Source organism: Bradysia coprophila, chromosome III (assembly GCF_014529535.1).
Source record: "Bradysia coprophila strain Holo2 chromosome III, BU_Bcop_v1, whole genome shotgun sequence".
Taxonomy (NCBI): Eukaryota; Metazoa; Arthropoda; class Insecta; order Diptera; family Sciaridae; genus Bradysia; species Bradysia coprophila.
The window spans coordinates 4,234,722-4,248,320 of record NC_050736.1 but is presented as its reverse complement, the minus strand read 5'-3'; the positions used below and the strand labels follow the sequence as shown (position 1 = coordinate 4,248,320).

The window sequence follows — 13,599 nt, the reverse complement described above, 5'->3', positions numbered from 1 at the left end:
TTCTTCTACAATTTAGAATTAAATTAATTAAATATCCATCGTCCTTAATGTTAACGTCTCAACCGACTACATACCTCAGAAACAACTTCAATCATTTCAGCTACATAAACGAAATAATTTTCGGGACCTGTCAAGGCACTGAACCAGTGCCGAACTTGTTACCAATAGGCAATTCGGGGAAATCGGGAAAAAGCCCGTAAAATTAAAATAGGTCTCTCCTTTCATATAAAAATGCAAGAGGCCCTTCAGGAATCGCCAAAATTCGAAGTATGGCCATTCTAACATAACCTTTGCTGAACCTTTGCCTTTTTTATTTAAAGTCTCTACTTCTCAGATATCAGTAGAAAATGATACAAATGGTGTAAATGGTACACTGCATTTTGACTATCGATTTCACCAATTTTCTAATCTCCTGATTTTCTTTAACCTTTCATCAATAAATAGTCGGCATCGGGAAATCTGGCACACAGTGCCAAAAGAACGCTCTTTTAAACTACGTAAAAGGTGAACTCGCACACGCAAGTTTATTGCTGCAAATGCTTTTTAGCCATGTCATCGACTTAATGACTCCTTTTACAAAATTTTGGTAGCGAAAAATCGTGTGCGAGTTTACCTTTTACGTAGTTGAAAAATGCGTTGTTTTAGCACCGTGTGCCAAGTTATCCCATGCCAATAGTCATCCGTCTGCAAGATATCCAATCTTGGAATGGAAGAATTCTCCGTGAAACTCATTACTCATTACAGTTTAACGAAAACCCAGTAAACGATTTGAAATAATTATGAACGGTAACATGTCACAGGCGGCAAGAATATCAATTAATTGGGTCTATTACTTCATTTGCTCTAAGTCTTTTCAAGATCACATTAACAGCCAGATGTTGTTGCTTATTCCTGAACTCGTTCGATAAATAACGTATGATAGCGTTCGTAAGAGACTATTTGCGAATGAGTTCTTGCAGGTGATTAAAATTTCCAATTCACACTAATGTATTCGACTTCGACCTTAGTTTAGGTTCAAATTTTCTTTCGATTAAAAATCGATATTTTATCAAACCATTGGAACGATAAAAAACCCAGTGTATATCACAATCGAATTCCAAGTGTGCAAGATAACAAGTTAAAAAAAACCAATGACCCATGTCTAAGTTCACTTGACTTTCCCACCGTGATGTGAGTGGATAACACGTTACCGCAACGTCATAAACCTTAAACCAACAACAAATTCAGGCAAAAGTGAATTTTAGAAATTTTGTCGTTGAAGAACAAAGTCGAATGCATTTAAAAAAAATTAATTAAACTATTTAGCAACAAATAACCAAAGTTGCATAAAGTTCAAAAATTTATTCAAGCTAATGAAAAATTACTTGGTGTAAACCGTTCCGTTTATACATTCCGTTCGTAATGATTTTTCACATTGTTTATGTTATATAGTCGAAAGGTACGTTTTGCCCGCCAAAAAATTATTTATTTAACATTGTTTATATAATAATCTTGCAAAAATATAACGGAGTTTATTTTAATATAATTTTTTGTGTAAGCGTTTTCGGAAAATTTTCGTTACCGCCCAGTTTTCCAAACTTCCATGCGCTTTCCAGCCTCTCTATCGGTACACATCAGCCAGTAGAGTTTCCTTATCAAAGAAAACAGCAAAAATTGTTTTATATACTCGCAGAGAAGCATTTACATTGAGAAAACGATTCGAATGTGTATATGCTGGCTGGGTGGAAGGTTTTTCCAATTCAGTATTTGATATATAATCGACGAAGATGTTGTGTCTCTTGTGGTGCATGGTCTAGTCGTCGTATACTGTTTTTAGTTTTGTTTTTATTTTGTTGCTATATACATTTGGAGTAGAATTGTCTATGTGCAATTTTGCTAAAGAAGGTTTTTCTTTTGAATTTATATTCAAGAAATGCCTGGCTGGGATACTCTACGTGTTTTTTTTTCATAGTCTCTCATTTTGTAAATAAGTAAAATGAGTGCATATATGTACAACGTACCACAACTAGTACAGTATAATCCCGTCTCCTCTGCAACATTCTTAATCCACATAGTACATGAAAGCGATTGGTTGACGGGATAAATGCAGCTGAGTCTTGTAAAATTTTGCCGCACCAAGTTTGTTGTACATAAACAATAAGTTGCATATAAAAGCAAAACATAACAATGTGGAATGAGTTTTTGGTATATAAACAACAAGAATATTGCTATACAAAGCGTATTCACCTGAGACGAATAGTAGACGTTATGGAAAATGGCAAAGCAAGGACAGAGTGCGCCGATATTCTTATGCAATTGGCTGTTCTGTTTAAAGAGCTCGCCTCCACAACAATAATAGTGTTGCTTTGGATACGTGATCAATATTTTATTTTTTGAGCATTTTATGCACTGTATCTTAAAATTGTACATAAGCGAGGACAACTTTACTGAAAATTTATTGTGAGATGCTGGTGTTTTTGTCTGCGTGAATGCGAATATGAAATTCATGTGTCAGGGTTTTTTTTAGAGAACGCCCTTTCTACTGTATTTTGTGTTTTATTTATTATTATTTTTCTTATTGTGCATTTATGTACTGATGCTGAACGGACGAAAGAGCACCCAGTTGGATCTTTCGAGGCGTTAATTGAAATTTGTGTCTTTTAGACCAAGCCCTTCACAAATCCATTAGAAGACGATTTGACACTAAATTAATGGGAAATAAATTGATGGTACAAATGCATCAATTATACTAGATAGGATTCTGTGAAAAGTTTGCCTATTTCAATATAGTAGCGAGGAAAAGAATAATGACTGAATGTTGGTGAAAGATAATTTCTCACATTATAGAGTCTTGAGTGTTTTTTCCGTGGTAGTTTGTGAAACGTTTTAAAGTGGAGCAGAAATGCCAATAAAGCATACCATTTACAGGCAACATTAGTAGTAACACTAGAGACATGTCTATGATATCACTCACTGACAACACGTTAGAAGGTTTTTAGAAGATATTTTCTATTTAAGCCTTACAATCGCAACTGTAGTATTACTTGATCACACAATTTTGTTTTTTGTAAATGACTGTTTTACATACCTTTACTTGTCGCCACTTCGATTCTATCATTTTTGGCACAAAATGAAATAATTTTTAGTTTCACTTAAATCAATTAAATAATTCGGTTGCAGTTCTCGAAACAATGTAAATTTTAACTTTGGTTATAAATTCCACAATTGCCACATTTTCATAAAATTCTTATCTATTTATCAATCTATTTATCACCATCAATAATGTTCTAATCAAATTTCAAAATTGCGCCAAAATCTATCATCATTTACATAAGTGTATTACTTAGCGCATCGTAAACCATTATTTATGTCTGAGACTTAATATATGCGAAATACTGATCTGTATATAAGTATATGCATAGCCACATAATATATAGTCGTACACCTAATATTGCAGCAAACTTTTGGTTTTCTATTCAAATAACACTCAAACCGCCTTCTAGAACCACGTTTTCAATTTTCCACAAACCACACAATGTCTCAGACGAAATCAACGCGATGTTTTTTTACGAATTTTCTTCGTCAAAATATGCTTTTTTTTTTGCAATACAGCCGACCGAAATACACCGGTGTATATATTATACTGGTTTTGAGTTCTTATCGTCGGTTACATTATCCCTCGTTCTTCATAAAATCAAAACCGCGCACGTTACCTTTCTCCCTTTTGATTCTATTTTCGCAGACTGTGAACTGTTATGCGATTGAGAGGAATTGAGAGTGCTAAAACAATGAAACTGACTTGCAGGACTTGTCAAAATGAGTTGGAATGTAGGCTTTATTCTCTCTATAGTAGCTTTTCCGGAGCCGTAGTCGGAGTAATATGTAGAAGGGGCGCAAAAAATACGTGTGAGAATTTCATTGAAGTTTATATGAGATCGTTCATAAATTACGTGGGTAAGCAAAAAAAAAACTGATGAAAAGCATCAAAATGATGAAAAATCATTTTTCCATCGAATGTAGCGCCGAATAAACCTTCGAGGATTTCGGTCAATGGAATAGTACATTTCGTACCTAGGACTAAAAGTCTTTTTTAGCGTGTGAGAAGTTTCCAGACAGAGCCGAAGGCGAGGAATCGAATACGCTAAAAAAGACTTTTAGTCCGTGGTACGAATAGTATTTTTCATATTGGACGGAAAAAAGTGCGCACTTTTCGGGTCCTAGATATGAAAAATGGTTTTTTTTTTAGTTTTCAAATGATGAATGAACCCAATAGAGACATAATGAGTAATTATTGATTGAAAAATGATGAAAAATCAATTTTACATCAATGTTTCTATGAAGTAAATCTTTCACAAATCTTTCAAATCTTTTAACGACAAATTTGTTTCAAAATTGTTAAAAGTATCGCTTTAAGACCAATTTTCATTTATTGTTGAGATGGAAGAAGACTTTGCTAGGAAAAAGGCAAAATGCATTCAAGCAATCAAGGGCATTCATTTACTCATGGCTAAAAACAGGATTCCCATACCAAGCAAATACCAAAAAAGTAGAGTCCATGAAGACTTACCATTTGAACCGAAGATTAGGGAAGGTATTACCATTGACCTGGTATTAGTTGAAGATTGTAGATAATAAATTTGCCTTTTCTCGTCAGAGGAAATTATAAGAAGATTCAAGTATCTGGAACCTGAAAGTAGAGAACAGATGGCTGAAAAGCTTAATGATTTGTTGGTGTATGCCGAGGTGGCAAAGGCATTGAGATCCGAGTTAATAGCAATTATTGTGTTGAGCAAATTACGGAAGTGGGAAAATCTACTTCTAGAGCCGCATCTGGGTAAACGACTTTTGTTTATGTGAACTATTCTGCGATTAAAGCAACATATAAAATTCAAGCAATGCCACCCATACCCTCACCATCACCCGAACAGAAGCGACTGCTACTTGAACGTAAAAAAAATATTGAAGAAAGGGATCAAAGGACAGCAAATGTTTTAAAGCAATTTGAAAAACATGGAGATGATCGACGTGCCGCCGTACAAAGCATTAACCCGTTCGACCCACCAGTTAGAACAATAACACTTCCGCCTCAAACTATTGGACAGCCACAGTCTCGTTGTGCACAAAATTACTGTTTGTTAAGGTTTCCATTTTAATGGTTGATTAACCTATAGGAACGCACGAAACTACAGCTCAGAGGGTTGACCTTGACGAACAGCGTCGAAGAGATATAGAAGAATACCAGAAATTCGGTGCAATTAGGAAACGGTTGCATGACCTACCAGAATTTCAGCGTGACTTAAAGGGACCAAAATTACCTGAGCATGAACTCCCCATTACGTCACGAGCGAAGACAAAAGGTTACGAAAGCGTTTCTAAATCTTACAAATTTCGTCATTTTGTCCTATGCTTGCGTAGACAATACAAAGTCTATCTACAAGGAGCTTGCACAGCAGAAGAGGATGGACGAATTGAGACTACAAATGAAGAAGGCATTGTCTTTGATCAACACGAATCCTAACAATCAATCTGATAATGATCGGTATATTAATCGACGACATATTATTATGATGCTCATTACCTACTCTGCAGATCGAACAACCCTCGACAACAAAATAGAGATTCAGATGAACGAAGACGAAATATCGAAGATCGAGATCGACGTGTAGCAACTACTTTAAGGCAGTATGAAGAACTAGGCCAAAGTCGTCGTGATGCAGTGCAAAGCGTAAATCCGTTTGAAGAAAGAGTTAGAACGATAACTCTTCCGCCTCAAACTATTGGACCCCCACAGTCCCGTTGTTGTTGCCGTTATTTGTTTACCAATTGTTTTTTAATGTTTTGTTAAAATAGAAATCCGGGGACCGACTGCAAGGGTAGATGTGGACGATCAACGCCGCAGAGATGTGGAGAATTATCAAAAATTTGGAGCAATAAGGAAGAGATTGTATGACCTTCCAGAATATCAAAGTGACTTGAAGGGACCAAAATTACCGGATCATAAGGTTCCCTCGACTGTAACTGCAACGCCATCTAAATTTCAAGAACTTGAAAAACAGAGGACGGTAGATATGATGAGACAGCAATTGCAAGAAGCTTTTACTTCACGTAAGATAAGACGTCCCAATGACTCTGACAACAACCAGTAAGAACATAAAGCAAATCTCAAATCACATTTTTGTTAACTCTAAACGACCAGGGTGACAACTAGTGAAGCAAGAACTACACAATCGAAAGAAATGATTGCAGAAAGAGATCAAAAGACAGCTCGTGTTCTAAAAGAATATGAAGAGCTTGGTAAACGTCGACGTGCAGAAGTTCGCACTGTCAATCCATTTCAAGACAATGTTAGAACAGTGCGACTTCCTGATCAAACAATACCAATGCCACACAGTTCAGGTAAATATTTCATAAAAGAATTGAAGAGGTTTTGATTTACTCTTTCAACACCAGAAGCAACAGCTACGAGAGTAGACATAGACGAACAAAGACGTAGAGATATTGAGGATTATCAAAAATTTGGTGCGATAAGAAAACGCCAGCACGATATACCAGAATATCAGCGTGATCTATTGGGACCAAAGTTACGAACTCATGGACTTGCGTCGACCAAACCGAAGCGTGGACAAGGTTTGTTTATTGGTCAAAAATGTGCACGTATTAACCATTGATACATATCTTAAGCAGCTGAAACTCGAACCAAATATAAACAACTCGAAAAACAACGAGAATTGGCCAAGTTACAACAAGACTTGCAGGATGCGATACAGTCGCGAAAACGAATTCGTCGTGATTCTCCAGAAAATATTCGAGAACGGCGTGACACTAATACGGACACTGATGCTAAAAATCCTCTGAATGATCCAGACAATGCCCCGACGAGTCCAGAGAACGATCAGTAAATTGAGTATGGAATAACTTGTGTAATTAACCGAATTTGATTATAGTGTGACTGTGTAAATTTAGCGAGGACCTTGGTTATTCGTAAGTTGGTTTTCTAGTTCCTAGGATTTGATAACCATAAATTTTTGCGTTCAGGCAATACTCTCCGAGAGAGTGTTGGTTCAGCAGAATGCGCGTTTTCCTCAATATTGCGCAAAGCTGGACAAATATTTAACTCGAATACATTTATTTCATGGTCTTGACACAACTCTACCCGCGTACATGAACATTTGTTGTCTTTTCCACATAAACTTCGTCATCATTACTCTGTCGGTACCACCAGCCATAGTGAGCGTCACTTGTGGTGACACTTCTGTACGGCTCGTCGAAGGCTTCAAACATATAAGTGCGAATTGAATTCCTTTTCGCCCATTCATTCATTCCCGTCCAATACGCTTGAAAATTCTTGATTGAATTCGGTGATCCGTTGAGCGATAATCCTTCACTTGGCCAGCCAGTTTCGCCGATCATAACATCAATCTTTTCGTTGATATTCCTGAAGACATTCTTTACAGATAAAATGAAATTTCCAACAGCATCGACAGCTTGTTGACTGCCATCCTGCACAACACTACTATTGGGGTAGACATTGCACATGATAAAGTCAATTTCTTGCGCAATTTCTGATAAAATTTCATATAATTCCGACTCAATATCCAGTATTTGATCGCAGGTGCTCACTCTTGTACCGACTTTCAAGTTGTATAACCTTGCTCTATCTTTATTGTTGCTAATCAAATCCAACACTTTCTCTGCTGTTCTTCCATCCTTGACGTAATCGTTTGTAAATATCAAACCCCATACGGTGTTCGGAAAACGTCCGTTAGCGTCCTGAGCCACATCAATGGCTAGATTTACCTCAGAATTCTGAATATTTTCATTTTCATTTTGAAAAACACCAATCGCAACGTCAATAACATTTGCATTTCTTTCCCTGTTAAGAAAAGCAGCTGCTTGTGGTATCAAAGCAGTGGAGTCGGCATAGCTCACTGGTATAGTTATGTTAAAGCTAGCGATGCCTACGTCATTTGTTGTAATGTGTTTGAACTTGGTGCTTACTACAGCCAACATACGCGTTAGTTCTTCTCTTGAATATGAATTAAAAGCTGGTATTAAACCATTTTCCTTTTGTATCGTCTTTGTGTATGGTCCGAAAGTCACACCAACATTGGCCTTATCAAAGTTTTGACACAATATCAGTGGCTAAATAAAAAGAAAATGTGATTGGAATTTGCTAATTATTTTGTTTTTACAAATTTTCTTACGAATATTGTAAGTAGAACTGCTACCACCTTCATGGTAATTAACCGTCTTACTAAAATAAGTAAGTCTAAGTCGTACTTATATATAACTGACAGCATTATCACAAGTGTGCTCTAGTTTGAATTTATCGTTATGCTAATACTAAATCGATATCATAGTAAATTACATCGACAAAGCGAGTTTCCATTCAAAGCTACACAATAAAAAACACTAAATAGAATCAGCCTCGGACCTTTCTTCAGATCAAGCGACATCCTCTTCGAAAACAGGTAAGCAGCCAATCAATGAATAGACTTAACAAAGCTGTGGATATACTTTACATCATATTCTGTATTCACGTAATTGGACCCGATTCAAAATAAATCAATGCAGTCCTGAAGTAATACGAGTACTTTTCGGGCTGTGATTACATATGTATTCCATATTCCATCAGTATTTTAACAAACTGTCAAAAAAAATTCCCCTAGCGAAATGTAAAAAAAATTGACAACGGAAATTTTCTGCAATTTTTGAAATAAGGCCAATACCGTTAGACCACCTTACCTTGATTTGCTTATCACAAATTAACGAACTTCGTGGCGCTATGAAAATCTAAAATTTGCATTCGACTGTGTTACGAGTTCTGATTAAAATATCAAATTTACTTCCGATTCGAACGTTACTGTGTGACGTACATAGATAGATAAAAATGTATAAAATTACTGAAATGGGATTGTGCCGTAAGCGGCCTTATTTGAAGTATTTCTAGCCTTATTTGAAGTATTTCTATGTGGTCAAGGCAATGGGTCACAGATGGATGTTGATTCTGACTATTTTGAAGATGACTTCCTTACCGAGCAGGTGCTGAATAATCAAGAACAGCCTCATAAATACCTGATTTATTACTTTTATCTGCCTAGAACATCCCTCTAGAGCATTTTTGTTTATCTCCGTTCTCGGCAGATAAAAAAATGTCTGCACCTCTTGCCAAAATTGTTATCTTGACGTGTGGCAATTACGGTTCTCGCCTTCGGCTCGACCAGCAATGCCCACACGTCTCGATAACATTTTTGGCAAGAGGTGCATAATATTATGTCCGAAGGCATGGTGTCAATTCGCGAGTACGACCAAACATTTGATTTTCGAATTTAATGGAATAGAAAACAGTGACGTAAATTACACTGAATTTACCAAATGCGAATATAACTTTAGACGGGTCCATTCTACGGGAAAATTTTTATGATGGTGTAGGAGGCTTCATTCCAACAATTGGAGTCCAGTTCTACCGATTTTTTTTTTATAGTAATTACTTAAAGACATCTATTTTTTTGTCAGCAAATTTATTCTTTTAGTAGCAAAATTATTTATTTCATCAGCAAATTTATTCTTTTTTTCTGCAAATCTATTTTTTTTAGCAGCAAATTTAATCTTTTTTATCAGCAAATTTAGTGTTTTGTATCAGCAAAATTAGTCTTATTTTCAGCAAACTTATTAGTACTCGAACAGCATATTTATTGCTTTCTGAGCAGCAATATTACTGACTTTAAGCAGCAAAAATAATTCTTTTGCAGCAAATCCCTGGCAGCAAATTTATTACTTTGTAGTCAGCAAATTTATTGTTTTGTAATATGCACTTTTAATGCCTTCGAACAGCAAAATTAATACCTCGAAGTTATTGCTTTTTGTCAGCAAATTTATTAGTGTTTCAATTGCAAATTTATTTTTTTATAAGTAGGAAAATTACTATCTTCAATCAGCATATGTCCCGCAGTTGGACATATAAAATTATATCACTAACACCACTAACACGAAAACGTCAACTCAACAAGCGACGAAAAGTGGAACTTTCCGTTGCCTTTATTTCGAAAAACGTTGTACACAACTCGGTGATAGATCTTTTAGGCACACGATGTGTATTGTCACGCTCGACCTGCGGTATCGAGTGACAATCTACACACCTAGTGCCTAAAAAAGCATTAATCCCTCGATTTGAATGGGGCTTCGTAATTTCGCTATGCGTAATTTCTAGGATGCACACCTTTCATAATAATTTCACTTTAACTAAGTTTACGGATGGCTCGGCGTGTTAAAACGCTCTTTATGGGCAATGAATTACACAGACTAATTATTAGACGATGCGAGAGAAAAAAAATTAACTCCTAAGTTACCGACACCGTTCCGGCGCCCGGCTCGCATTGCGGCCCTCCGCTTCGCTCCGGGGCAATGGGCCGGATCGCTCGACGTGTTAAAACGCTTTTTAAGTGCAATGAAAATTGGTATCCATTTCGTAAAAAGAAATGAATTGTCCGTGTAGTGTCAATAACTATTTACGTTGACGTAAGACGTGAAATAGTAATTTCTGCAGCTAGTTGCGAAAAGTGGTAGTTTGTGTCACTAGATGTAATGTTATCAAACGTGCGAAGCGAGCGAAGCATGTGACAAAAACTACCACTTTCACAACGTGTTGCAAACAACGTTTTCTGCAACCAGCTGCGAAAAATGAACTTTTGAAAATTGTTACACTGCGATTATATATCAATAGCCGAATGGTTAGAGGTGTTGATCGATAAGCATTGGGTTTTGGTGTCCATTTCACCACTAGTGACGAAAAGAATATATGAAAATCCATTTCACCAAAAATAGATAAAAAATAGCTAAAATAAACAATTAATTTTGCTTATGACAAGAAATAAATCTGCTGACAAAAGTAGAATAAATTTGCTGTTGCAAATCAATAGAATTGCTGTTAAAAAATAGCTAAAATAAACAATTAATTTTGCTGATGACGAATAAATAAATTTGTTGACAAAAGTATTAACTTTGCTGATAGAAATAAATAAATTTGCTGCTAAAAAATAGCTAAAAAAATATTTAATTTTGCAGATTGCAAAAAAATAAATGTGCTGACAAAATAAGATTAAATTTGCTGCTTCAAAAAAATAAATTTGCAGACGAAGAATTAAATTTGGTCACAATAGCAATAAATTTGCTGAACTAAAAGAATAAATTTGCTGATAAAAAAAATAATTTTGCTGCAAAAAAAGAATAATTTTGCTGACAAAAAAAGATTTCCCATTACTTAAATCAAAAAAACGCTTTCAACTTTAATCTATAATGCTGAACTTAATTTCAATTACTCCAAATTACGTTTTGTCTTTTCACATAAATGGAAACCGATTTGAACCGAATCGATAAACGGCTAAAAAACCGGTCTTTTGGTTAACCTGATTTTCACTCATGTTTCTTCTTCTAGAAGGATTTATTTTTGAAAAATCTATTGAATTTCAAGGTAATTGAATTTAATTTCGCAAAGATGAACGCTCATTGCTTTCATCTTATGCTCTTTTATTGCAAATGATGTAAGATGCTCTAGCTATGGTCGAAGCAAGACACAGCCCGATGATATTCTGCTCCGTAATTGCGAGTGATTCATTGTCATTTCCGGGAATGTTAGTGAAACTTTTCTACCTTTGCTATAACTTGGATCGCACAAATAAAAGGGTGCTTGCAAGGACAAATTTGACATTTAAAGAGTCATGCCTGTTAGAGACTCGCTAGAAGAAATTTTCCGTCCGGGCACAATTACACATTAATCATCAAAGAAAAAATTTCGACCCAGAAAACTCCTATAAGTTTAGTGAACGAGAAAAATCGAAAATGTGATTTCGGATTTCGGTCCCGGTTTTCGTTCCCCAATTAGAATCGAATTGGTTCTGCCCGCATAACCTTTAACTAGCAAATCCAATTCAATTCTGAAAATGTCTGAAAATTTGTAATTCATCGCGAAATATATCATTTAGATGTGTTATAGAATTCATTATTTGATTTGATTTTGATCTAAGGATTGTCGATAGATTGAAGGTGGATGAAATCTTTCATGTTATTTGTTTAACATATAAACTTCTCTATTTAACACAGAGACGAAGTTAGTTCGATGTTTATTTGTTAGCCCCGTACGAAGTACGAAGGGGCTTATAGTATTACGATGCCGTGTGTAATTGATGGAATTTGAAGCAGACGGTAAGGGCAAAGTGTTTGCCTATGTTCATAGATGACGAATCCGCAATAAAAATTTTGCTTCACTTGTAAGTGATACGTCAAATGAAAGGTATTTACAAAAAAAGTTTATAAAAAATTGGATGACCGACTCGTGAGTTAGACCCCTTGGTGTGAGCTAGGTACAGGGCGGTAAGCCGTTTTTGCTTGTAGGTTGGCCAAATTTGAACGTATTTAGATGGATTTTGCTTTATTAGATAGGTATTGACCGGACCAATAAGGGAAAAAAAAAGTTTTTGAAATTCGGTTCACCGGAGCATGAGCTAGGTCTCTTCCCAAGTAGCATTTCAGAAAAAATAACTTATTCGTTAAAATAACGTTGTAGCAATGTTGCCACAACGGTTGTGCAACCGTTGTTGCCCGGTTATAGTTTAACCTACGTCAATTAACCGTTGGATAACCGTTAAACAACGAAAAAGTTAAAAATTATAGTTGCTATACCTTAAATTTTTAACTTTTTCGTTGTTTAACTGTTATCCAACGGTTAATTGACCTAGGTTAAACTATAACCGGGCAACAACGGTTGCAAAACCGTTGTGACAACGTTGCTACAACGTTATTCTAACGAATAAGTTATTTTTTCTGAAATGCTACTTGGGTTGGAATGAGCTTATATGTGGATACTCGGCCGTACAGTGAAGGTGGTGTTTTTTGTCAACATCTCGAGTAAAATTTGACCGAATTTCATTTTTTTTTTTTGATTGAAAGGTATTGACGAATGTAAAGTGGCCGTTGTACTTTCCACATCCTAACAAAATGGCCACCGGCCTCCATCTTGGATTTTAGTAAAAATGATGTAACTTTGTTAAATTGGTACATAGAAAGTTCCTGCAAAGTGGAAGTGATTGGTTATGTGTTTGAGGTGTTTTAAGCATCCCATATTTGTATAAATATATACAGCTATATTGAGCTATATAACGGTATATACAGCTATTTGGAGCTATATACTAGCATATTCAACAGCAAATTGTTTATTTATATTCAAATATAAGTTAATATAGCGGTATGTAGCCGTTTGAATAGGAATTTATTACATTTGACGTAGCAAGGTGCTGTCGGTACTGCCTCCGGCAATTTCTATGTACTCGATAAAATTTTAGGTCAGTTTGATATTTGTGTAACATTTGAAAGGAACATCGTACGGGGCTTCGTAATTGCGCTATGCACAATTTTTAAGACGTACACATTTCATAAGAATTTTACTTTAACGACGTTTACGGGCGCAGTAGGCTTACGGTAAGAGTAGGGCGACCGACGAACTAGGGTCACGTACGCAATAGATGTACGGGTTCGTACGGGGCTCAGTCGCAGCAAACGCTCCGACTGTTCTGACGGCTCGTTTATTTGTCGTCTTTGTCAATATCAGATGATATCGGTATAGCA

General features: G+C 35.9%; 3 protein-coding genes across 9 annotated transcripts in view; 1 reads left to right on the top strand and 2 right to left on the bottom strand.

The window, feature by feature from the left end:
- The window catches only part of LOC119078660 (forkhead box protein P1), a 103,959-nt gene extending 100,358 nt beyond the window's left edge, over window positions 1–3,601 (bottom strand). For all 4 annotated transcript variants that reach the window (XM_037186310.1, XM_037186328.1, XM_037186319.1 and 1 more), the window contains exon 1: window positions 3,068–3,601. In XM_037186310.1, coding sequence (XP_037042205.1) covers window positions 3,068–3,097 — 30 coding nt within the window. In that variant the 5' untranslated portion in view covers window positions 3,098–3,601. The remainder of the gene's footprint in view (window positions 1–3,067) is intronic.
- A 724-nt stretch (window positions 3,602–4,325) lies between these two features.
- LOC119078650 lies at window positions 4,326–6,941 on the top strand. Of its 4 annotated transcripts, XM_037186280.1 has the most exons (11): window positions 4,326–4,570; window positions 4,634–4,813; window positions 4,873–5,091; window positions 5,151–5,336; window positions 5,395–5,518; window positions 5,569–5,774; window positions 5,830–5,982; window positions 6,022–6,121; window positions 6,176–6,376; window positions 6,422–6,606; window positions 6,661–6,941. In XM_037186280.1, exons 1-11 carry the CDS (start codon window positions 4,417–4,419, stop codon window positions 6,876–6,878), a joined length of 1,926 nt encoding a protein of 641 aa, XP_037042175.1. In that variant the 5' UTR covers window positions 4,326–4,416; the 3' UTR covers window positions 6,879–6,941. The 4 variants fall into 4 exon arrangements, with proteins under 4 accessions (XP_037042175.1, XP_037042164.1, XP_037042153.1 ...); XM_037186269.1 differs by having other exon boundaries at window positions 5,830–6,121; window positions 6,176–6,375; window positions 6,430–6,606; XM_037186258.1 differs by having other exon boundaries at window positions 5,830–6,121; window positions 6,664–6,941.
- A 102-nt stretch (window positions 6,942–7,043) lies between these two features.
- LOC119078659 lies at window positions 7,044–8,222 on the bottom strand. Its single transcript, XM_037186296.1, has 2 exons — window positions 8,184–8,222; window positions 7,044–8,121 (listed from the first exon to the last, which is right to left on the bottom strand). The coding sequence occupies exons 1-2, from the start codon at window positions 8,214–8,216 to the stop codon at window positions 7,129–7,131; spliced, it is 1,026 nt and encodes a 341-aa protein (XP_037042191.1). The 5' UTR covers window positions 8,217–8,222; the 3' UTR covers window positions 7,044–7,128.
- Between the last annotated feature and the right edge of the window lie 5,377 nt (window positions 8,223–13,599).